The following is a 24,814-nucleotide window of genomic DNA, read 5'->3' as shown; positions in this document are numbered from 1 at the left end:
AAGTGATTATATTTCACTGTCATTAAATATGAAGACGTGACAGTGTAAAACAACAGACGATACTTGCTGTACAACCATGTTTTTATCCACAGATACAGATTTATTGTACAGTCTGTTAAACCAGTCTACACCCTTGAATAATGTCTTAAAGTTTTACTTTCCGGAAGTTGTTGTAGCCTGGTGGTCAATCTTTAATGAATTTCCCGTACAGTTTGCATTAATGGTATGAGGTGTTTGTAAACAGCACAATAACATTTGTATAGTGAGCCGTCATTATCTTTACTATCAAATGTTTACAACATAATTCCCTCCAAGTACAGCACAGCGTAATGGCAGTGCTTGATCTGTAATGAGTGTGTTTATGGATCGGGAAAAGTGAGTTGCAGGCATACCCTTTCCCCTCAGCACTATGTCTTACACTTCCTTACTTAAGGTCTGTTGTTTTGAGCATAATTTCACAAGATTTTTAGTTGTTTCCATGTCTTGTGAAACACAAACGTCTCTACTATTTGAGTCAGGAAGAGCTAGGAAATGGAAAAATTCTGACTTTTTATTTTAATTTTATGAAATGTCACTTGTTTGTCATATATTTAATAGATGGAAATATTGTGTGTATGTAGGTTATTGTTTATAGTTGATGAACTTCTAACACGGTAAAGCCAAGCATGATTTTTCAGTTGACTTCTTAAATTTAATCCTATAAGATGAGCACCAGATATTTACCAGTAAATGACAATCAGATAAAATCTATTGAAACTGATGCGCTTTGATGAAATTCGCTATTATGTCAAGTTGTCTCTAAGTCCCAAGTCTCGTGGTTTGTGATATTGGGTGGATCTGCCTTCACAGGAGCAAAGTCAAAGGGCCATAAAGAGGCGCCATACTGGAAAAAAATCCCTGCTTCCTGCTTCGTAGTCATTCAAGGAGTTGTTCCCTCACCAGTAGGAGTAGAGGCTTCCACTAAAGAAACAAGTATTCTCAGGTAAGAACTGACAAAACACACACAAGTGTCTTCAAATGTCAAACTGTAAAAAACATATATTTTTGTTTCCGAGGAGGTCACTTGATTATGTTACGTGTTATTTCTTTTCCATTGTAATCTTTTACAGTCAGATTCAATGTACACTCATTAATGGGAGTGTCTTGAAAGTGAGAGTTCATAGTCAAGTAACGAAAAAAATCTTTGTTATTCGAAGTTTTTAAGACTGCATTTAGGGTTTCTTTATATTTTCCTTTCTAAAGCTATATTGGTTTGCTAGCAGGTAATTGTAATCGCTTGAACTGGGCTGAATCTGCGGTCACTGTGGTGATATAGATTATGATTATAAATATATTTTTACAGAGTTGATCCAGGTTAATGCCATGCTGCATTTGAGTAAGGTAAGAATGATAAAATATACATTTTATTTGAAAATGCCGCTCAAAAAGTAGTTTTGAGAGCTGTTCCGGCACTGGTTATTTCCATTACAACTTCTGGTTTCCCTAACTAGGGAGATTTTGTGTGGGTGGACTCTGGTGCCGGGGTGCCTATCGGGGCTGAGGTCAAGGTGACGGACACTGGACAGCTTCAGCTGATTGATGATGATGGAAAGGTACAAAACCCACAACAATTTGCTCTCATCAGGTCCAGGACAATCAGTGTGAACCGTCTGTAACATCACTTATTTCTTAACACACATACAGGAGCACAAGATCAACAAGAAGACTGAGGGCACCATCCGGCCCATGCACCCCACCTCTGTCAAGGGTGTGGATGACATGATCAGGCTTGGCGACCTCAATGAGGCGGGTCTCCTCAGGAACCTCCTGGTGCGACACATAGAGGGCATCATCTACGTAGGTTTCCATTCCCCAGATTCACGCTGAACCACCCAGTTTTATGATGTCAATAACTTGCTGTAGAAATGCTTACTCACCTACATCTTCCCTCATTGCGAGCGGCTTTCAGCCTTAGACTTTGCCCCTCAATTTATCACAGTGCTGTTTGTCTCCATAGAGACGAATAACCCTCTGTTGAAAGAGAGTGTCCCAGTGTTTCTGTGTAACAGCATCAAAGCTCGACAGTGTGTCTTCAATAATGAATCAGGCCATTTTGTAGAATAAAACTACTAATGTTAACTGCTCGGGGCACTTTGCATTCATTTCATTAACCACAGATTTTCACACAGCTCTTCATGATTGTAAACCATCCGTGAAATGTTTAAATCCATTGAGTCATATTTGGAACATGGATCCCATGCGGGGTCATCTGAGTCACTGGCTTGATGACGTGCTTGCACCATAAGAACTTGTTTATGCTCATCTACACACACACTCATTAAATGTGCTTCTGTGTGACGGTTAACATCGCTCTCTGTTTGCAGACATACACAGGCTCCATTCTGGTTGCAGTCAACCCTTACCAGCTGCTGCCCCTCTACACCACCGACTATGTGCACATGTACACAGATCGACGGCTGGGTGAACTGCCACCACACGTCTTCGCCATCGCAGACAGCTGCTTTTTCAACATGCGCCGCAACCAAAAGAACCAGTGCTGCGTCATCAGGTTCTGCTCTTTTCTGCAAACAGGCTGCAAAGATGTTCTGAGACTAAGGCTGATTAGAGATGGTTTCATTTCGACTGTGTCAAGTATTTAAATGACTGATTAAAGCCTTAAGTTTTCAGGGTAAACGCTGATAGTTACATGAAATACAACATTTCCACCGAGTGACAGGTAATGGCGAGAGCAAAAATAAGCCCCTTCAACAACATGTTTTTCTCTACCATATCTAAGGCCTTTGACAGAGCAAAACAATGTTGATTTCCAAAGGTCAAACCCATGTGTAAGACATGGACCGATTGAAATAAACAATGAAGGAAATCATAAACGAGGAAGTAAAGTACATATTTTCATGCTAAACAAAGGACATTATTAAATGCATCTTCTCTAAACATGCTTACTTCTCTATTTTCCCCCTCAGTGGAGAATCAGGCGCAGGGAAAACTGAAAGCACTAAGCTCATGTTGCAGTACCTGGCTGCAGTGAGCGGGCAGCACTCCTGGATAGAGCAGCAGATTCTTGAAGCCAACCCCATCCTGGAGGGTAAAACACCAATACAGAGTTATAATGTCATAATGAGCTGAACCTCCCTTTTAAAACAATTAAAAAGCACTTTTTACTTGATTCACTTTCATGAAATGTATGTTTCCCTCTCAGCCTTTGGTAATGCCAAAACCGTTCGCAATGACAACTCCAGTCGTTTTGGAAAGTACATTGACATCAACTTCACTAAGGGAGGGGCCATTGAAGGGGCCCGTGTTGAGCAGTACCTGCTGGAGAAGTCCAGAGTTTGTCGTCAGGTGGGGAAATTGAATATTTCCAGGAATAGTAACGTGGTACATGTCAAATCTTCTTGTGGTGAAGAACATGTGCTTTCATGTGCAGGCACCTGAGGAAAGAAACTACCACATCTTTTACTACATGCTGATGGGAATGCCAGCTGACCAGAAAAAGATTCTGTCACTTGGGAGCGCTGCTGAGTACAACTATCTGACCATGGTACTGAAAGAATTTGAGAAACTAGAATTGAATAAAAAGCTTTTTTTTATTGATGGATACATTTTAAAGAGGCGGCACGGTGGTGCAGTAGTTAGCACTGTCACCTCACAGCAAGAGGGTTCGAACCCAGAACCCTGAATCAGGGCTCTGGGTTTGAACCCAATGGCTGGCTGGGGCTCTTTTGTGTGAAGTTTGCATGTTTTCTTCGGGGGCTCCGGCTTCCTCCCACAGACCAATAACATGCAGGTTAGGTCAATTGGTGACTCAGTTGCTCAGGTGTGAATGTGAGTGTGAATGGTTGTCTGTGTCTACTATATGTTATATGCCCTGTGATTTACTGGCAACCTGTCCAGGGTAGACCCTGCCTCTCGCCCATTGTGAGCTGAGATTGGCTCCAACTCCCCCATGACCCTCTAGACTCTCTAGAGGATAAGCGACCCTCTAGAAGATGAGCAGTAAAAGAAAATGGAAGGATGGATGGACATTTTAAAGATAAATACATAGTGTGAATCACAGATATCAAGTTTAGCTTTAAACTGTGTGATCCTATCACCAGGGTAACTGCACCAGCTGTGAAGGGCGTGATGATGTGAAGGAATACGCTCACTTCCGTTCAGCTCTGAAGATCCTCATGTTCACAGAGAATGACTCCTGGGAAATCTGCAAACTGCTCGCTGCAATCCTTCACATGGGAAATGTAGACTTCAAGGGTAAGGACAGTACTGTATGTACTGTATATGTATATTCAGTAGATTATTATTGTCAAATTCAACACATTATTGCTGCAGCTGTTGAGCGCATAATTTCCCCTTAATTTCAGCCACCATAGTGAATAACATGGAGGGCTGTGACATCCTCTCATCGTCACATTTCAACATGGTCAGCCAACTGTTGGAGGTATGTGTAGATTTTATAGAAAAGCAGTTAAGATGAGAGTTGAGATGATCTTCTCTGACTGTGTTTGTCCCGTTATCTCAGGTGGACCCTAAAGCGCTGGAGAAGAGTCTGACTCAGCGCTCCTTCATGACGGCCAGAGAGAGTGTGACCAAACATCTGACCTCGGCCCAGGCTGTGGACGGCAGAGACGCCTTTGTCAAAGTAACATAAGTCACACTTGATCTAAGTTCTTCTAAAGCAAAAATTTATTTCAGAAATAAAGGCAGCTCATTTTAATGTAATAAACTTAAATTCTTTAAAAAGAGGACATATGCATCTGTAATGCTCAGAATGTTTTGATTCTGTTCCACCAATGAGGCAAACAACGAGGGATGAGGATGGTGCCAGAGGAAATATTGTGTTGTTACATCTGTATAATGGCTGTTGACTTCTCAGCTCGTCAGGCATCGTCAGAATTGGTTCAGCTTTTATCAGTCTAAGCTAGTGGTTCCCAGCCAGAGATATATGTGATGACTGTTACACAAAATCATATTTATTTTTCCTGGCCTTTTTCTAACTTTGTTTTTTTTTTTTCTTGTGAAATATGCTACTGGGTACTTCAATCTTCTAAGGCCTCTGAAAATCCTTGAAACGTAATCTTTGGTTGAATGGCTCACAGCTCATGGCCGCATTAAAGGCTTATCCTGCAACAAGGGGTTGCAAGTACACACTGATTTGTTTTATGGGGTCACACACCAAAAGGTTTTGGAACTACTGGTCAAAGCTGTACTTTGTAAAGCTTAGCTCAACATCCATCCGCTTAGCAAAATTCCTCAGTTTGACCTTGGCTCAGCTGTATTTAGGTTTGAGCTTAATATTAATGTGAACAGCTGAGCTGTTGAGCATGTGAGCAGCATGCTAGTTATAACATTTAGGCTTTTATCATGTTAACATGCTAATGTTTAGTATGTACAGATACATGCTAACGTGTGTATGTTGGTATAACATGTTAGCATTAAGCTCAAAGTACAGCATAGGCTAACAGGAATACATCTGTTTTTCAAATATTCATAAACTGAAGTGTTGGACAAGAGGAAATTTTGTCCTGTTGGTGGTGCTAGATTAAAACTCTTCAGGACTTACTTTCTGAGCACCATTTTTAACGTACCCTTTATTTAACCAGGTAAATAAGGGACAGTAAACCCATAAGGTTTTAAATGGCAGCATTAAAGTTGCAGTCAAAACAACACAAAATCAGGCAAATGACAAAACACTATTACAAATACAGATAACAATGCTAAAATGGCTACAATTAGGCTAAGGACAGAGAATTAACAAGTCATTTACCATAGTTTGGAAGTGTGTGTCTGTCAAATTTCATGACATTGGATCTTTTGTGTTGTTTTAGTTGATACAGTATGCTATTCTCTGTATTATTTGTCTAGGCTATTTATGGAAGACTCTTCATTTGGGTGGTGGGCAAAGTCAATGCTGCCATCTACAAGGCCCCTGAGGATTCTGAAGAGGTTCAACAGTCAATTGGCCTTCTGGACATCTTTGGCTTTGAGAACTTCACCAAAAACAGGTTAGAGTTCACATCAGTTCTCCTGACATCATCGCTCTGTTGCTGCTGTTTTTTAGACAGTTTTACTTACGCAAACTAAAATGAATCCATCTTTCCCCTTGTAATGTGGTCTTTGTTGCAGCTTTGAGCAGCTCTGCATCAACTTCGCCAATGAGCAGCTGCAGCAGTTCTTTGTCAGACATGTTTTCAAGCTGGAACAGGACGAGTACACCCGTGAAAACATTGTTTGGGAGCACATTGACTACAAAGACAACCAGTCCACCCTGGATGTACTCGCCAACAAACCTCTGAACATTCTGGCTCTTGTTGATGAGGAAAGCAACTTCCCCAAGGTCACTATCCTCCTTGTCTCTCATAACATTCTGCTGCAACAAATGAAAGCAGGTTTTAACTGTCAATTTTTTGTTTATTTTCAGGGCACAGATACCACTATGCTCCAAAAAATGAATCAGGTCCACGGAAAAGGTGACATCTATATTCCTCCCAAGAACAACTATGAGACACATTTTGGAATCCATCATTTTGCTGGAGTGGTCAACTATGACTCAAAAGGTAGCCTAATTCTTTAACTATCAACAAGCCATTCTCCCTCACGTCCTCTGTGATGTCCTCATTGTATATGTTTTGTTTCAAGGTTTTCTCGAGAAAAACCGTGACGCCCTCAGCTCAGATCTGATTCAGCTGGTGGAGACCTCCACCAACAAGCTCCTAAAACAGACGTTCAACAGTGAGCTGTCCTCCAATACGATCAAGAGCAGCACCAACCCCAAGATGGTCATCACCGTGAACAAGAACTCTCTCCGGGTCAGTGCAGCTTTTAGCATTTAAGACACAGCTATGGACAAATAAAATACCATTATTGTATATAATTACTTATACTATGTGACATTTGTTTCTGTCTGACAGCAAGCAAATGATAGTAAGAAGCGTGTGCTAACTTTGAGCAGTCAGTTCCGTCAGTCTCTGGATTCCCTGATGAAAACACTGACTGTGTGCCAGCCCTATTTCATACGCTGCATCAAACCCAATGACTTCAAGAAGCCCATGGTGAGAAGAGAAGCTACATTTACTCAACCAAAATAAAAAAAAACATGCTCATGTCTGCACCAAAATTGCATAAATCCATTTGTTTGTTAGTAAATCACACTTGTGTGTCTCAGCTGTTTGACAGAGAGCTGTGCTTGCGTCAGCTCCGTTACTCCGGTATGATGGAGACGATCAGGATCCGGAAAGCTGGGTATCCCGTACGCTACACCTTTGACGAGTTTCTAGGCCGCTACCGTGTCCTGCTGAAAACTTTCCTCTGCGATCCAAAAACAGTGAGTTGGACGTTATTATCATTTCGATCTTGGCATCCTCACACCTTTTTTTCATCTTTTCTTGCCGTGATTGATTGATGATTCTTCCATTCTGTCAGGAAAGCAAAGAGAAATGCTGTGAAAGCATTTGTGAAACTGTGCTTACTGGAGAGGGCGACTGGAAGACTGGAAAGACAAAGATATTCCTGAAGGTGCTGCCTTGCATTTTTTAATGTTGTTAGCAATGATTGTGTGAAAGTATATAATAACTCATTTAATAGTTATGTGGATGTTTTTTCCATCAATGTATTACTGTTTTTTCTCAGGACTTCCATGACACTATGCTCGAACTGGAGCGAATGAAAGAACTAAATGTGAAAGCACTTTTGATCCAGAAAGTGATCAGAGGCTACAAATACAGGTATGGGGAAATAAAATCTTTAACATGTGTTGTTTATTGATGTGATTTATAACTACATGTCTGGATACTTTATGTCTTTTATAGGAAAGAGTTCCTGAGGAAAAAGGCAAGTGCTCTTGTCATTCAGAAATACTGGAGAGGACACAAAGGTAGAAAGCTGTACAAAGTGGTGAGTCTGGTGATATTCTATATTTTTCTTATTGTCATTTAATCCCATGAAAAGATGAAGCAGCAATAAGTTGATCCTACTAACAAGTATTGTCTTTGTATCCAAAGCCTGATCTCTGTCTCTGATATCTCATCCCTCTTTACCAGTGTTGTCAAAAAACAATTAAAAACGTCACTATTTCACTGGGTCACATGCTTCTTCATTACCATGAACATGGGCACAGTAGTTCATTTTGAGTCAATTCCCGCACAATCTGTCCTGGTGCCATAAATGCTCATTAGAGCACTGAATGTGTATTAACTCACAGCTGAAAATGGTCCACAACAAATACGCTATTTACCGCTGTTTGTGTAACATTTGCCAAAAACTACAATGCCCTGCTGTTTTTGTGACTCTGCTAACACGTTGTTGGTTTTCGTCTTTTCAATTATGTTCGAATTCTAGGTCCAGCTGGGCTTTGCGAGGCTCCAGGCACAGGTTCGCTCTCGCCAACTCCACTTCCAGTACAAAAAGAAGCGGGAGGCAGCTATCGTGCTGCAGGCCAAGGCCAGAGGATATCTGGCCAGGAAGGAATGGAAGCGCAAGAGAGACGCTGTGATCCTCCTACAGGCACACACCAGGGGTATGCTGGCAAGGAAAGCTCTCAAAAAGATGAAAAGAGATGTAAGTTCTTTTTTTTTAAGGATGACAATTGTAAGAGAATTCCCCGGTGGTTTTATCTGGCATTGAACCCCCAACTGCTCTAATATTGCCACTCAGTAAGCAGCAGCAGAAAACTGTGATTAAAATGGTAATTCTACAGTTAAAATATGATTATTTTTTAATCCTCATTCCCCCCAAACCACTGCTGTGAATAATGAGTAATTTGTTATTTGGGTGCATGGTTAATTAGGTAGTAAAAGACATGCTGATCTTCCTTTGTGTTGTTACTTTCAGCTGTACCTCTCTGCTAAAGAGAAAGAAGAGGAAGAGCGGCTCATCTTGGAGAGACAGAAACACCTGGAGGAAGTGTTGAGGCAGAAGAAAGAGATGGAGGCCAAAACCCAGTCGGAATCCATTACAGACCAGGAGATGGTGGACAGCATCTTTGGCTTTCTGCCCACTGTGGTTGGAGGGCAGGAGGGGCAAGCACCTGTGGGATTCGAGGTGTGGGAACTGAAAGTGTAGCACATGTTCTGCTGGAGAAAGCAGCGTAGATTGAATGACGCATCATATTCCTCTCTATTCGTTTTCAGAATTTTGAGGGGAAAAGGACAGTTACCGAGGAGATCGACATTGACGATCTCCCCATGGAGGAAGAGCTTCCCAAAGAAGATTACGACGACCTAGATGAGTACTCCTTCTCCAAATTTGCTTCCATGTACTTCCAGGGTGCAGCCACCGCCACGCACATCCGCCAGAGGCTGCGACAGCCCCTGCTTTACCACGAGGATGAAGGAGATGTTGTGGTGCTTCTCTTTGATGACTTTAAATCAACATTTCAGTTATTCTGCTCTTTTTATTTCACTAAAGTTACCATGCCGTCTCTCTTGTCTTATCATTAGGCTTCGTTGACAGTGTGGTGGATCATTCTGAGGTTCTTAGGAGACCTCCCTGAGCCGAAGAAGCATGTGCAGGTCCAGGGAACCTCCACGCAGGATCGCTTTCTAGTGCAGGACGTGATGTCCAGAAAGGACAGACGTCTCAGCCACATGGTGGGCCTGGATCAGGTAAATATTTAACTGAATTTTTATGATCAATGAATTTTTAAGATCAGACTGTCATAGATTTGAAAAAGCTCATTTTAAAAGGTCATTTCTGTCTGTCTTAGAGGGTGCTAAGGAATAAAAAAGAGAGAAAGCCTTCCACAGTCCCTGAGGAGCCGACACCAAACAGAAAAGGCTCCATTTTCACAGACCTGCTGACAAGAAACAGGAAAGCGTCTGCTGTTCCCAGCGAGGCGGCTTCAAACCAGAAGATATACACCGTACCAGAAGGGAACCCTCGAGCAAGGAAGGGATCCACGTTCACTGACCTGCTGACCAGAAACAGAAAGGCATCCAGTGCTCAAGACACTGGAAGCCCAAGACCCATTTCAAGCCTCAGGAAACCCTCTATCATCATGGAGGAGGTGAGGTGGAAACCTAGAATATATTCACTTTCTGTTTTTTTTTTAACTTTACTTTACTGATGGCAATTTCATGTTTTTTTTTCTGACAGTCAGAGGATCAGACTGAAGTGTCCAAGCCTCCCACTCTGCAGACTGTGAAGGAGGACAGTGATGTCATGACTGAAGAAGGACCCACTCTGGACCGGCCACTGACGTCTCTGGAAAAACTCCACATCATTGTGGGATATGCCATCGTCAGGCGTGACCTCAGGTTGTTGAAGTGTTTTTTTAGAATCACATACATCTAAGTATCTTTTTTATCCTCCGTTAATGAATGATTTAATCTTTTCTGTCCAGGGACGAGATTTACTGTCAGATCTGCAAGCAGCTTCAGGATAACAACAATCGCAACAGCTACTTCCGTGGTTGGATCCTGCTGTCCCTCTGTTTGGGCATTTTCCCTCCAAGTGACCGCTTCATAAGAGTAAGTACAATAGTGTTCATTCTGGCTCCTGATTTGGATTTAGTCTTAATCTTTTTGAAAATGTGTCGTAGCTTTAGTTAGATTTTAGTCATTTGACATTTGTTAGTTTTTTTTTTCAACAAAAATTAAAGACATTTTAGTCTAGTTTTTGTCATTTTTAATTCTTATGTGGATTTTGATGTCGCCATCTTTGTTGTGTACACTTTCCATGGTTACAGGTGTAATTCTTGTCTTGAGAAGCTAAAATTACAGATAATCTAATGATGTTTCTTTCATGAACATCCAGAGGAAGATTTCAATGGTTGACTGCATTAATCCTGGATGTTACTCATTGCTTCTGATAGCAACATGTCGGACTGAAAGTAACATTAATGTTACATCCACATCACTCAGTAATGTTACTGTAGCTTACCTTATTATAAATGTCAGCATGCTGCCTGCATGTTTTTATAGTTTGTCCCAACTGTTTTGCTGCTGCATCTAATTGTCAGTGGACTGTAAATTAATTTAGTCCATGAATCTGTTTCAGATTACAGGTAACAGACACATAATACTTAATGCAAGATGTTTCATATTAAAGGCAGTGCAGCAGGACAAGAGGCTAAATCAACTTCTGAACAAGAGTTATTTTTGGGAGATGGAGGAGACTGTTTTACTAATTCACAGCTAGAGTGTGTGACTCTGCACATGTATGCGGTTGTTGAGGTTGTTGAATCAGACTTTGCATTAAAACAGTAATTCATTTATTTGTCCATTTATCATTCTTTCACATCATTGTTTCGTTTTTATTCATTGGCAAAAAATGTAAAACCTGTAGTTACAGCTCTTATTTTCAAAGGTTACATTTTTAAAGGTCATCAACAAATGTTTTTCATCACAGTTTTGTTTTCATCGACAAAATTAACACTGAAGTACAACAGTTGCTTTGGCTGCTTCAGACTCATAAACAGTAAGCCACATGCTGTGATGTTGTGCTCATCCCTTTTATCTCCTGTCTTGGCAGTACCTTCAAAGTTTCATCCGCTCCGCTCCAGGGGGCTACGCTTCCTACTGTGCTGAGAGGCTGAGGCGCACTGTAATGAACGGAGTGCGAGGCGAACCTCCAGCCTGGATGGAGCTTCAGGTACTGAGACTGATATAAGATGCTACAGCATGCTACATTTTAATGGGTCAGTGCACCCAAATTACACTTGGCGTCTAGTGGTTTTTTATCCACACAGGTAGTTTTGGTTGAATTTGTCCACGTTTGAAGGTTTCAGTCTTTGAAATTTCTGATGCCAGCATTTCTCATTCCATTTAATCAACACGGTCGTTTTTCTTTGTGCTATGACAGGCAACCAAGACAAAAAAGCCCATGATTGTGTCTGTGACAGTGATGGATGGACGCTCCATCAACCTGCCTGTTGACTCAGCATCTACCTCCAAAGAGATCTGCCAAGTCCTCGCAAACAAAGTCAAACTCAAAGACACATTTGGATTTTCTCTCTATGTGGCTCTGTATGAAAAGGTACAAACACTGATTCTATTTACTTTTCTTTATAACACTGAGATCCAAATTCTTTCTGCACTTTGAGTGGAGAGAACGTAATGTACAAACGTGTATAAAGACAACTGGGGCGGTCCCTCGCTGTGCCACTTCCAAAACAGAATAAGACTTTGTCAGCCACACAATCCAAGTAGCTACACAACATCCAACCATTAAACATTCTATATGTTGTGGAAATATAAGATTTTTTTATGAGTCTTGCACAGGTCCAGCTTTGCAAACTTATCCCACCCTGCACCTGCAAAGCTTGGTGGCAGAACGGATTATTTAACGTAGAGCTGCAACGACAAGCCAATTAATTGGTTATTCAATGCAAAGAAAATTAATGGGAAACTATTTTGATAGTCAATTAATCATTCAAGTAATTTTTCAAGCAAAAATGCTGATTATTTGATGGCTCCAGGTTCTTAACTTTAAGAATTTGCTGCTCACATAGTAGTAAATTGATTATTTTTAGGTTTTGGACAGTTGGTTGTGTAATGTGATGAGCACTTTTTCACAGTTTTCTGATGTTTTATAGACCAAATGATTTATTGACTAGTAGCGAAAATAATCTGCAGATTAATCAATAATTCAGATAATCATCAGCTTTGTAGTGTATCTAGACATCCATAACTTTAACTGTTGACACGTCCTGAAGGTTTGGGCTCTGGGCAGCGGCCGGGAGCACGTGATGGATGCCATCTCCCAGTGTGAACAGGAAGTGAAGAGGAGAGGAGGGCAGGAGCAACACGCTCCTTGGCGTCTCTTCTTCCGCAAGGAGGTCTTCACCCCCTGGCACGACTGCAAAGAGGACAAGATCAGCACAGAGCTCATCTACAAACAGATCATCCATGGTCTGAAGTGTGGAGAGTACCAGTGTGAAAGGGTGGGCTTACATTTGGATGATTCATTCGCAAACATTTCGACCACACACTCTGATATATGATATATTTTTCCACGCTTTACTTCACACAGGAGGATGATTTTGTTCAGCTCGCTGCAAAACATTTGTACATCCAGCACGGCTCAGACAGCAGTCCAGAAAAGGTGAAGGCAGCTGTGCAGGACTGTGTCAAAAGCTCTCTGCTGGAGGACAAATCTGAGGACAAATGGGTGCAGATAGTCAGCACTGCTCACGCTCAGGTCAGTCACATCACATAACAGAAGGTGAAGCATAGAGAGAATCAAAAGTTCACCATGTATAGGGAATATAATGCTCTTACACAGGTTTGAGTAGATTTAATGTTTCTTTGTATTTTTCTTTAACCGTACTAGGGTCCGTATCTGAGTTCAAGGCAAAAGACAGATTCAGTGAAGGCAGAGATGGTGGACTACGCCCGGGAGAAGTGGCCCATGTTCTTCTCCAGGTTCTTTGAGGTTGTCAAGCTGTCAGGTAGGCAGCGAGTCGCAGAAAACCTTTCTAGCCTTTCTCTTCTTATGTATGTAAATGACTTGTAGTTTGACAGATTGGGACAAGTGCATTAATTTCAAATTATACAGCTACAATTATATAATTAATACATGAGACCATTGACACCCATCTGTGACAAGAAAGATTATGTGCATTTATAGCAACATTTCTGTGCTGATAATAACATCAGAATCAGAAGTACAAATAGCTTTGAATGATATAATGATTGTATGTATCACGTACTCCATTATTATAAACAAACCAGGAGTTTCTGGTTGTATCTGCAACAATATGTCCCAAATTAGACAATAACAATCAAATAATGAATGTGAAGTTTACTGAAACACTGCAGGATTGTCTTTATTCATGATTCAAACCAGTTTAAGGGTATTTGCTTGTTCAAATGAGCAACAAAATAGCTCTGAATTCATAGTCTCACATAGGTTTAACTGGTTTGTATTTACATTTTTCTAATCACTGCACAACATAAAACATATCTAACACAAACATTTCCACACTTTCCTCAGGAATGTAGAGACAAACACGCGTATCTATGTCAGACTGGAATATTCAATGCTAATTATAGACGTACTATACCACTGGGGTTAAGACTCCAGCAAAATAGTTCATTAAGAGGGAAGAAGTGGGCCAGGAACAAGATTTCTCTCTTCCCTGGATTTCAGTATTACAGCTGTTCAGTTTGTGAACAACCAATTTGCAAAACGATACATCCGAGCTGTCTAACAAAGATCAACTCAAACTCAGACACACAGTGAATCTTTCCCCAAACTGATCAAGTTTATCCACACAGGGAACGGCAATAAAGTAGTAAAATTCCTTTTGTTACTCTATGTACAGTAATTGTCTGATTGACACCATGCTGATAAGGTGGAAGTAATCACAAGCTGCCAACAAGATTCCACAATATGAGTTTCCCAGTGAACAATGTAGAGCTGTTTATGCTTTATTTTAACAAACAGACAGTATGTGTTGACCCTGAAGTCATGACCTCCTGTCAGGAGTATTGGATAAGCTGTCATCAGTGATGGAAGTATTCAGATCCTTTCTTTTAGCAACAAAATGAGCAAGTATCAAAACTAAAAGTACTTGTTCAGCAGAGAAGTGGACCTGTGTGAAATTATTACATTGTTAATACTTCACTGCATCACTGTATTTAACTGTGGTAGCAGGTCAAGGTGAAGCTACTTTAAACTACTTTACAGTATATACAGTTAGGAAGTTTAGTCCAGTGGTTTCCAACCTAGGGCTCAGGCTCCCTCCAAAGAGTCACAGGATAAATCTGAGGGGTCGTGGGATGAGTAATGGAGGTCGGAAAGAAGGAAAAAAAGTTCTGCTACATGAATTTGTTTTAATTTCGTTGGACTTTTCTTTAATCTTTGCTTTTTTGTGAAATATTGGATAATTTTACCTCCTTGAGCCTTGAACAGTTATTTAAATGACACAGTGTGTCATGTTTAGAGGGTAAATCTTTCCCTTTCGGAACTGCTTACAACTCATTGACATCTGAAACGTGACAAACCAAAGGGTTTGGGAACAACTGGTTTAATCTTTATCAGTGCATCGCATTTCACAACAACAACAACAGTAATACAAGTCTTGCAGGTAAAACATGTGACTCATGTAACTGTTTTATCAGTTTCGCGTGGGGCAACTGCTCTGCAGGTTCGCACGATTTGACTGTAATTGCGGTAACTGGGCGGAGATGAGCCTCCTGAATTCGCACCCAAAATGCTGTCAAAACTTTCATTTACACTTTCTACTGCAGAGCGCACAGATAAAACACCCCAAATAACCATCACTCTGACAAAACACTCAATGCAGAGTGAAAAACGAGAGACTGAAACAGATGAAAGAGCAGGAGGAGTTAACAGATAATTAGATTAGTTATGATCAAACATCCCAAGATATGAGTGGAAAGTATTGTTCTTGCAAATGCATTTATAACCTTTTCTTTGAATCAAACGTAGCTTAACCAAGTCATGTAATATGCTACTTCAGTACACTTTACCAGCAAATATTACTGGGACCACTACAGAAAATTGCAGATGAACATTTAATATCCAGGACTTCACGTTATAGACACTACCACTGACTATGCCTGTAACACGTTGGCCACAATTTCACACATTGACCGTACACAGCCCAGTCATACACTAGTTGTTGACCTAGTCTTGCTTAAATGCAGTCTGTTTTCTTTCTCACCTGTACCACCGCTGTCATCTTTTACACTGTTTGCCTTGAGCCAGATTTTAAATATACTCTGTTAGAGCACAAGATCAATTTATCTCTCCCCCTTCTTGCTATTCTTTTTCATGTCACCCTTCTTGTAAAGGGAAGTGGTGCTGAAAGTATTAATTTATTAACAGAATTTAATCATCCAAAATTTTGATTGTCGAATATTGTTATTTATGAACAAAAATGAGAAACTTTCCTTGTTTCTTGCTTCTCAAATGTGAGGATTTCCTTCTCTTAACTTTAAATTGAATATCTTTGAACAGTTGAAAAGACAAAAAAAGCAACACGTCACCTTGGACTCTTGGAAATTTTGATGGGCAATTTTCCCTATTTTCTAACAGTTCATATGAATCAATTAATCAAGAAATTGATTGACAGATGATTTAATGATAAAAATAATTTAGCAGTAACCCTAAAGTGAAAACCGCCTCCTTACCAGTGAGTTGATTGTAGGGCCTCGTTGCCTGAAATGATACACAAAGGAAATGTGAGTAACACTTTAGTGCTGAACCGCTCTTGTTTCCCTTCATGGATGTTTCTAGGTCCTCCACTGCCTAAAAGCAAGTTCATTGTTGCCATAAACTGGACTGGCATCACATTCCTGGATGAGAGAGAGAAGAGGCTGCTGGAACTCTCCTTCCCAGAAGTCATCGGAGTTAACACCACAAGGTAGGGACGGCACAGAATCAGAGAAGGAAGCGAGAAACATATTATTACATGTTTGAATCCTTTGTTTTTGACTCTGCTGCGATGCCTCACACAGGGAGGGTAAAGTGTCTGGCCATGCCGTGTGTTTGCTGACTCTGAAAGGAGATTTCACTCTGAGCGGATCCACAGTGGAGGACATGGCAGAGCTGGTCACCATGTTCCTGAGTGGACTCACAGAGCGCTCCCAGTATGCTGTGTCTCTGAAGGAAGCCGACAAGCAAGGTCAGAACACCAGAATCAGAATAGTGACATATCTGTCTCACAATATCCTCACCTCACGTATTACTCTTGCTAACTTCAGATTCTGACCTCTATTACTTTACAGATGACCCCACCTTCCTGAGCTTCAAGAAAGGAGAGCTCATCATAATTATCAAAGACGAGGAGTTATCTCAGGAGCGTGGTTGGATAAAAGGTCAAAACGAGAGAACAAAACAAACAGGAGCCGTCCCCACTGAGGCCATCCTAATCCTGCCAACACTCAGCAAACCCACCAAAGAGGTCATGGTACGGAGATGTCAACTGCACATCTATCTCTGATGGCCCTGGTTTTGTGGAGCATTGAATATGATGCATATTTTTTTTATTTTTTTTATTTTAGAGCCTCCTCAACCTGTCTCCCAACCAGAGGAAGGACGTCATACAGAAAGAAACAGGCACAGTGGAAAGAATAGCTCCCGCCACGCTGAAAGAATTCTCCGTCGAGTACTTCAGGTACCTGGAAATGCCCTCTGTTTTTCCACATCTTACATGTCTCGCTCATATGTAAGTTTTCACCTGGAACAGCACTGAACGTGTGTCTTGTTCCCTGATCCCACAGGCAGCCCACTAAGGATGTGAACCGTCAGGTGATATCGAGGAACGCTGCTCCCGAGAGGCTGTGGGTGAACTCCAGAGAGCCAATCAGGCAGCCCCTCCTCAAGAAACTGGCGAGCAACTCAGAGCTCAGCCACAAAGCCTGTCTGGCCTTCACTGATATCCTATACAGAATTATATGAAACAGTAGCATTTCTTACCCTGTTACACCCATGAATGTATTATTTAACATTTTCAGAGGTTTAGTTTTTATCTGAGCAAAATCTCCAGGCTTTTCTTTTTCAAAGTCTATGAAGTCTGGATGATTCTTCTTCCTTGACTGTTGTGCACCGATCCTGAAGTATATGGGAGATTACCCCACCAAGCAGATGCAGAGTCCTCTGGAGCTCACCGACCAGATCTTCGGCCCCGCCACTCAAAATGAAGTGCTCAGGGATGAGATCTACTGCCAGATCATGAAGCAGATGACCCACAATAACAACCGGTACGCTTCTGTTACACTGTCACTATGTCAGGTTCTCACATCTTTTGAGGGGAAAAGGAAATGTTTAAAACAATGTATAATGTTTAGTAATAATTCTATTTATTATGACGTATTAGAGTCATAATAAAGCAGTTGCTCAAAGGTATTGGCCTGTTCTGTTACTGTAATGATAAACTGTTTTATTATTACAGATAGTACATTTTAAAGCTGCAACTCTTACTCAATTTATCAATTATTCAATTGACAGAAAATTCATCAGCAACGATTTTGGCAAAGAAAAAATGTCCAAATTCTCTGGTTCCAGCTTCTCAAGTGTGATGATTTTCAGCTTTTCTCTGTTTTATATTATTGTAAACTGAATATATTTGGGTTTTGGACTGTTGGTTGGACAAAACAAGACATTTGAAGAGGTCTAAAATGGATTTTCAAAAACATAAAACCAAGACTAGTTGACTTACAGTAAGTAGCTAATCAGTAGCAGTACCTTGTTTTCTTTCTTTAAACAGCAGGAAGTACAAACAGTACAAGAGCAATCTGACATTTTTCTAGAAGTGGAACTGAAATGCACCCTCCCATGTTTCAGTTCACCTTAGGTTGACTAGAGTGCATTTTGAATACAAACCAAGACTCCATTTCATCATAAGCTTTATAGCATCTAACATACATATTTTTGTTGTGTTGTCTCTGTCCATCACCCAGGTTCAGCATGGAGCAGGGCTGGCAGCTGCTGTGGCTCTGCTGTGGCCTGTTTCCTCCCAGCCAGTCTCTTCTGAGGCACACAAAGCGATTTCTGGAGTCGCGGCGCAGAGAGACCCTGGCCACTGACTGTCTGCAGAGGCTACAGAGCTCACTGAGGTTAACCCAACATGTTATACTCTACGTCACCAACACACAGCACTGTGTACCCCATTTTTCAAGAAGACCGGTGAATGAGATGAGGAGTACGATGAAAGTTTCTGCTCTTCCCCGATTTCATAATAACAATTGAAGGGTTTGTGCAAACAAAGACAGCATTTATAGGGCAGCAAATGCTGCATATAGAGAAGCACAAGGCAGAAACAGTTATAGCGCTCCACCTCAGGTTAACCTCCACCATGACATAACACCACGACAGGGGTGGTGAGAAAAGGAAATGTCATGGTCGTGGGGCTTTTTGTTTTAAATCTCCCCGAATCGCTCTCTAAAAGCTAAACTGATACAGCTGAGGAATTCTTATTCTACATATTTTTACAGGTTAATATGTAATATAGGGCAGAACTTGCTTGCAGCAATTATCACTCAACTTGACAGCAGAAACCACATTCACAAACGCGTTACACCACCTTCATAGTGAGACCACACTGCATTTGCATGGCCTCCTCTATAAATAAATTAGATTTACATACACACATTGACAAAGGGCTCTAAGAGGCTTTTTTCTAATCAGCACAGCTGGCATTTTGGTTTTTGCCATTTTGGTGATAAGAGTGTGTTCTTTTTTTTTATCTGCACTGAATCTGTGGTTTAGTGTCAAAAAGATAAAGTAAAAATTACATAACGAAGCATTTGCTGTCCTTGTGTAGGATGGAGCCCAGGAAGCTCCCACCACACCAGGTGGAGGTAGACGCCATCCAACAGAACAGCACCCAGATCTTCCACAAAATCCACTTCCCCAACGACACAGAGGAGGTGTGAACACGGACGTATCACATGTATAATGTCACGGGAAAAACCCAGGTCAAATATTCTTTCATTAATACCAGTGAACTATCATCCTCCGTCAGGTATTTGAGGTAGCAACCAGCACCAGGATCAGGGATCTCATCCAAAATATCAGCAACAAACTCGAGCTGACTTCAGCAGACGGCTTCAGCATTTTTGTCAAAACACATGACAAGGTGCATTTGACATTTTTCAATCTTACACATCATATCCTCATCTAGAATTCATGAATTTCCAGCCTGCAGGTCACATAAAGAAAGTAATTGTGTTCATTTTAGGTTCTCAGTTTGAATGACACAGACTACTTCTTCGATAGTCTGAGACAAATCACAGACTGGTCCAAGAAAGCCACGCGGGTCAAAGACGGTAAATAAAACATTATCTGATTAGCGTGCAAGTGATACTCTTGTATTTACCTTTAAAACGTCTTTGTATATATGTGTGTGTGTGTGTGCTCTGCAGGTGGGACAGTCAGCATATCCTACCTTGTGTTCTTCATGCGGAAGTTGTGGTTCAATGTGATCCCTGGCAGAGACACAGAGGCTGATATTATCTTCCATTTCCCTCAGGTACATTTGAATGATGTCGCTCAGCCACCGTCTCATTTTCCAGGCTGATAAGTTTTTTCCGCATGATATGAAAGCCAAATCTTTCCATGAACATAATCCTACCTATAGATGAGATAGCATCAGTACTACTCATTATGATCAGTGAGAATGTAACAAATTAAAAAGTTGGACATTGAAATCTACAAACAGGCTGTAACCAGTTTTTTGTCTCTTAAATGAAAACTGGTTTTAAAGGTCAAACTTGAGCCCAAATCTGTTGACAATTCTCAAAATAATACACTTTATAGACTATCTTTCTGTCTTCCAGGAGCTACCTAAGTACCTGAGGGGCTATCATGTTTGCACCAGAGAGGAAATGGTCAACATTGCGGCTCTGCTCTTCAGGATGAAGGCCAGCAATGACAAGAACCAGATTGTCATGATTCCCAAAATGCTAAAGGAGCTGGTGCCTGCAGACCAAGTGAAGGCCATGTCTGAGAATGAGTGGAAGAAGGTATGAGGGCCTTCCTTTTCATTCATGTCATTTAAAGATTTCCTTTATCTACACCTTAAATGATATGGCTTTGTCTATATTATTCTTATTGTCAACAAATCTCATGAAAAGACCAAAACAAGTAAAACTTCAGTCCATCTGTCAATACTTTCCAAACTCCCTTCCCTGTCTGTGACATTTAGCCCATTAGTTCCCACTGAAGATATAAACGTTTACAGTGCTTTGTGCTAAATGCTAAAGTCATCATGCTAAAATGCTCACAATGCAGATATTTAGTAGGTAATGTTGACCATGTTGACCATCTTAGTTTAGCATGTTAGCATGCTAGGATTTGCAAACCCAAAGTACAGCTGAGACTAATGGAAATAGTTTTGGTATTTGACCATAAAGTCATTAGTCATCATAAATCATCATGATGAGAACATGAATGCTTGTACAAAATTTCATGGCATTCCTTCAAATAGTTGCTGTGATATTTTAGTCTGGACCAAAGTAGTGGACCGACTGACTGACTGACATTGCTATTTCTAGATCTATGCTACTAATGCATCCAAAAACACGTCACAAATACGTAGTTTCACTTTTAAAAAAGGCAAAATTTTCCTAAAACAGCCGGGCGCTGTAGTTTTTAAGCACACATTACTCAAACAGGAGTAAACAGTTTATATGATGGGGACTATACACTACAAGTGGTGTGTAAGTGAATACAACGGCAAGATGTCATTTGTAGGATTGAGTCACAGTCTACAGTGCCCATGTTCTTGATAATGATTGAACATGTCACCCAGTGCAACATTGTGGCTCGTTAATATGATTTATAATAGTTTTTGAACAACAATGGAGCTCCATGGCACAGAAGAATAATATCAGGCTTTTGATGCACAGATAAACTTGCTAGTAACATCAATCTATCCTCGGTTTGGGTTTTTCATGGGATTTGTTGATAATAAAAAAGATAGAATATAACCAGCCTATGAACAATATCACCATTATTGCGTTCCCATGATCCTATCTCAGTGCACTGAGAATATTGCCTGAAGGCTGTGGGGGTGTAAGAAAATCATTAACCTCATTTAAAACAGTGCGAACACAAGTGTATTGTATTACACTGTGACATATATATTTTTAATTTTTAGAGTATTGCCGCCTCTTATAACAAACAAGCTGGCATGACTGTTGAAGAAGCTAAGGTGGCTTTCCTGAAGGTGGTTTACCGTTGGCCGACGTTCGGCTGTGCATTCTTTGAAGTGAAGGTAAGTAGCGTGGTGGATGCAGCACAGACGGTGCTTTATCTTTCTATCTATTGTCCATTTGGTTGGGTGGGTGTCTATCTATCTGATGCTTTAGCTCTTTTTCAGTCTGACAACATGGTATCCTAACTGCACAAGCTCAGAAAGCAGATGGTCATGATCACAGTGAAGGAGACAGTTTTCTCATCTTCTTCTTTCTAACTTTTATTTCAGCAAACATCGGAACCAAGTTTTCCAGACATTGTGCGAATTGCTATCAGCAAGCAAGGACTCACAATCATGCATCCCAAAACCAAGGTTAAAAAAAATCAAAAATTGTCATTAACAATATTTAATTAAACATCCTGGCAACATCCTTACCATTAACAATTCTTTTATTCTATAAAGGACGTGCTGGCAAATCACCCATTCAACCGCATCGCTAACTGGTGCAGTGGAAGCACCTACTTTCACATGACTATTGGCAATTTAGTGAAGGGGAGTAAATTCCTGTGTGAAACTTCATTGGTAAGATATGTTTAGTATGTGAATCTGTCATGAGACACATGAGCTTTGAAGTGATTAAGTGGCAGTAAGTGTGCCCTATTCATTTCCTTTTCTTTACCTCTGTCTTTTCTTAACAGGGTTACAAAATGGATGATCTTTTAACCTCCTATGTCAACATGTACCTCAGAGAGAGGAGGGCAGTGCAAACCAGGAACCAGCGCTTCAACATGTGAGCCTCACAGTCAAGTAGCATGAGTGTGACGCAACTTGTGCCCTCTGCAGCTGCAGATTCAAACTTGTAGTTTATACAAACACACATAGAAGCAGAGTGGCAGTAGTTCCTTGTTTTTGAAAGTGCAATCAATTTTACTTGTGCTCTGAGGAAAAAAAAACACATTGATTTATTGCTTGAAACACAGTTGTAGATTTCTCATATTTTATTTTAAGTTATGATTTTTTGACATTTATACAAGGGTCTCAATCTGAAGTGAGGGGAAGGTTATATTGTGCACACATTTCATCATTTTATCAATGGAGAGAAATTAGTCTCAATACTAGTGACAAATGCATGTTTCATGATGCATAAATAAAAACAATGTGTATAACCACATGGTGTTCACAAGTGTGTCTCCTATCCGCAAACAAACAACGCCCAAATTGAATAAATGTAAAACTATTTTTAGAAATAGCTACAACCTAATTTGAGTAAATGTCCCTATTCTACATACAGTATATATTTCAACTTCAAGTTAATTTATTGAATATTGCACTTAGAACACTTACGCTTTCTGTGCATATAAATGCACAGAAATGAAATTTTGTTGCATTTATTTACAGACAGTTGAATCTGTGTGAAGGGATCACCCGACACATTCTGGATTCAGTTACATTTGTGTGTTTGGTCGACTTTTTTCACATATTCTGATCCAAAAATTCATGATGCACTTACAGATGTTTGTAGAAAACTTGAACGCCTGGCCTTCAAGAAATTTGTAGAATTTTCATGTTGAAAAGCCTTTTTTTCTCCAAAACATATTTCATTATCATCTAGTCAACAAAATTCACAAATATACATTTATATGCACAGGAAGTACTTGTTATTAGATCGGTGAACTTTAAGTTGGAAACATATATGTAAAATACTGGCATTTATTGAAGTTTGGTGGTAGTTTGTTATGAATTGGAAATGTATTCACAAATTGTCACACACATTTGTAAATCTTGTTTTTATTTGAGGATCATGAAACATGCATCAGTCACTAGTATTGTAACTAATTCCTCTCCATATTAATCTCCCTGCATGAAAACCATTAAAGTTGCCCTGTGGAGTTTTAATGTAAACAAACAAAAGTTATGTTTGCATTCAGAGTTTCTCACCAAAACCCACTGTGTATCCTTAAGGCCCTAAAAATGCATTTAATGCATATCTGTCCTCATAAAACATATAAAAAAAAAACATTTTAAATTGTGCCATGTTTGCTAGCTTGCAGTGTTCTTCCTCCTTGCCTTTGCCTCTGTGCGCATTACTGCAACCAACTGTCAATAACTGGAATAGCTTAAAACAGATGGCAGAATGTGAATTGTGTACCTGTGTGTTTACATGTGTAGGAACATATGTATATACGATACAAACAAAGGTGGCCCACCCGTAAAAACAACGTTGCTCCATAGCGCTACTAGTGGTCAAAAACTCCACATGGTACCTTTAAACAAGCCTAACTGTAGAATGTATCTTGACTGCTTAAAATGATTCTGCTTGTACATGATAAAATATTCAATGAAACATATTGTTAAGAAATTCTTTTTTTCTGCTAAAATTGCAAAATAAATCATTTTCCCAGTATAAGCCTGTTGGTGTGTGTAACTGTGCAAAATGAGAGCATTTTATTTTCAATCAAAAACTCTTTCAGTAGCAGGGAAAAACACTTTTTTGAGAGAAGTAAGAAGAATGATATATTTATGATACTAAGCAGTTACACAAAGCAATGTTTTTGCTTCAGGGTTACGAGACACACAACAGACAGACTGGAGAAGCCGAACAAAAGCGGGACCGTCCCAATTAGCAGTTGGCAGTAGATTAACAGGGTAGTAATGTCAAAGCTTCTCCACAGCTCCGCACAGATAGTGGCCTCATTCAAGTCTACAGAATACCATTTGCATATCGATGATACAGAGAGGAGAAAGGGCCAATGTGTCTGACGCACAGCTGTGATCTCCATGTATGAATGAAATATTATCCCTTCTCAACCAGTGTGTCTTCTCTCCACATCTGTCCGATGGCTATGTGACTGATTATTTTGGGCATTCCAATTCAGGATGCCCCCAGGAGGCAAAAGACCAACAAGGGCCTCTGTTTCCTCCAAGCGTCCCCCCTCCCTGCTCTTGTTTTTCACTTGCTCTCCTATAGAGCTTGGGGCCCTCTTTAGAACTTAACAGACTATCTATAAAAGAAACATGTCTGAGACTTTAGTCATAAACTTCTAAATTAACAACAGTCCATCTTCTATCTATCAGTGGGAGGGTGGGAGTTCATGGTATAGGCACTTGGTGCACCACTAGGTCTCGTTTCCATGGAGTCATACCCAACGACTCATTGCGACTTAGGCATGCCATTCTTCTCCCCGCTGCTAAAATGTGCTGCTTATTCTG

At 40.4% G+C, this 24,814-nt stretch overlaps 1 protein-coding gene across 1 annotated transcript; it reads left to right on the top strand.

Annotated features, from left to right (window-relative positions):
* Positions 1–804: 804 nt before the first annotated feature.
* Positions 805–23,999, top strand: LOC122989354 (unconventional myosin-VIIa). Its single transcript, XM_044362170.1, has 48 exons — positions 805–982; positions 1,343–1,380; positions 1,491–1,592; positions 1,684–1,836; positions 2,364–2,548; positions 2,964–3,085; positions 3,200–3,342; positions 3,428–3,541; positions 4,098–4,251; positions 4,362–4,438; positions 4,520–4,639; positions 5,863–6,002; positions 6,124–6,334; positions 6,419–6,554; positions 6,637–6,806; positions 6,909–7,049; positions 7,163–7,321; positions 7,420–7,512; positions 7,627–7,721; positions 7,806–7,890; positions 8,335–8,553; positions 8,827–9,036; positions 9,126–9,338; positions 9,435–9,599; positions 9,701–10,000; positions 10,090–10,250; positions 10,337–10,463; positions 11,467–11,586; positions 11,797–11,970; positions 12,650–12,877; positions 12,967–13,134; positions 13,267–13,384; positions 16,201–16,327; positions 16,422–16,588; positions 16,692–16,873; positions 16,968–17,080; positions 17,187–17,341; positions 17,513–17,666; positions 18,366–18,521; positions 19,229–19,334; positions 19,430–19,543; positions 19,646–19,733; positions 19,830–19,936; positions 20,244–20,429; positions 21,566–21,682; positions 21,893–21,976; positions 22,067–22,186; positions 22,303–23,999. Exons 2-48 carry the CDS (start codon positions 1,363–1,365, stop codon positions 22,396–22,398), a joined length of 6,693 nt encoding a protein of 2,230 aa, XP_044218105.1. The 5' UTR covers positions 805–982; positions 1,343–1,362; the 3' UTR covers positions 22,399–23,999.
* Positions 24,000–24,814: the final 815 nt, after the last annotated feature.

This window comes from Thunnus albacares, chromosome 9 (genome assembly GCF_914725855.1).
Source record: "Thunnus albacares chromosome 9, fThuAlb1.1, whole genome shotgun sequence".
NCBI classification, from domain to species: Eukaryota; Metazoa; Chordata; class Actinopteri; order Scombriformes; family Scombridae; genus Thunnus; species Thunnus albacares.
Note: the sequence above shows the minus strand (reverse complement) of the source record. Positions and strands in the feature narration are given on the sequence as shown.

Bases quoted from the DNA above. Each gene is read 5' to 3' on its own strand.
- LOC122989354 (XM_044362170.1), top strand. The intron at 3,343-3,427 runs GTGGGGAAATTG...TTTCATGTGCAG, and splicing joins AGTCCAGAGTTTGTCGTCAG to GCACCTGAGGAAAGAAACTA. The intron at 17,667-18,365 runs GTACGCTTCTGT...TCCATCACCCAG, and splicing joins ATGACCCACAATAACAACCG to GTTCAGCATGGAGCAGGGCT.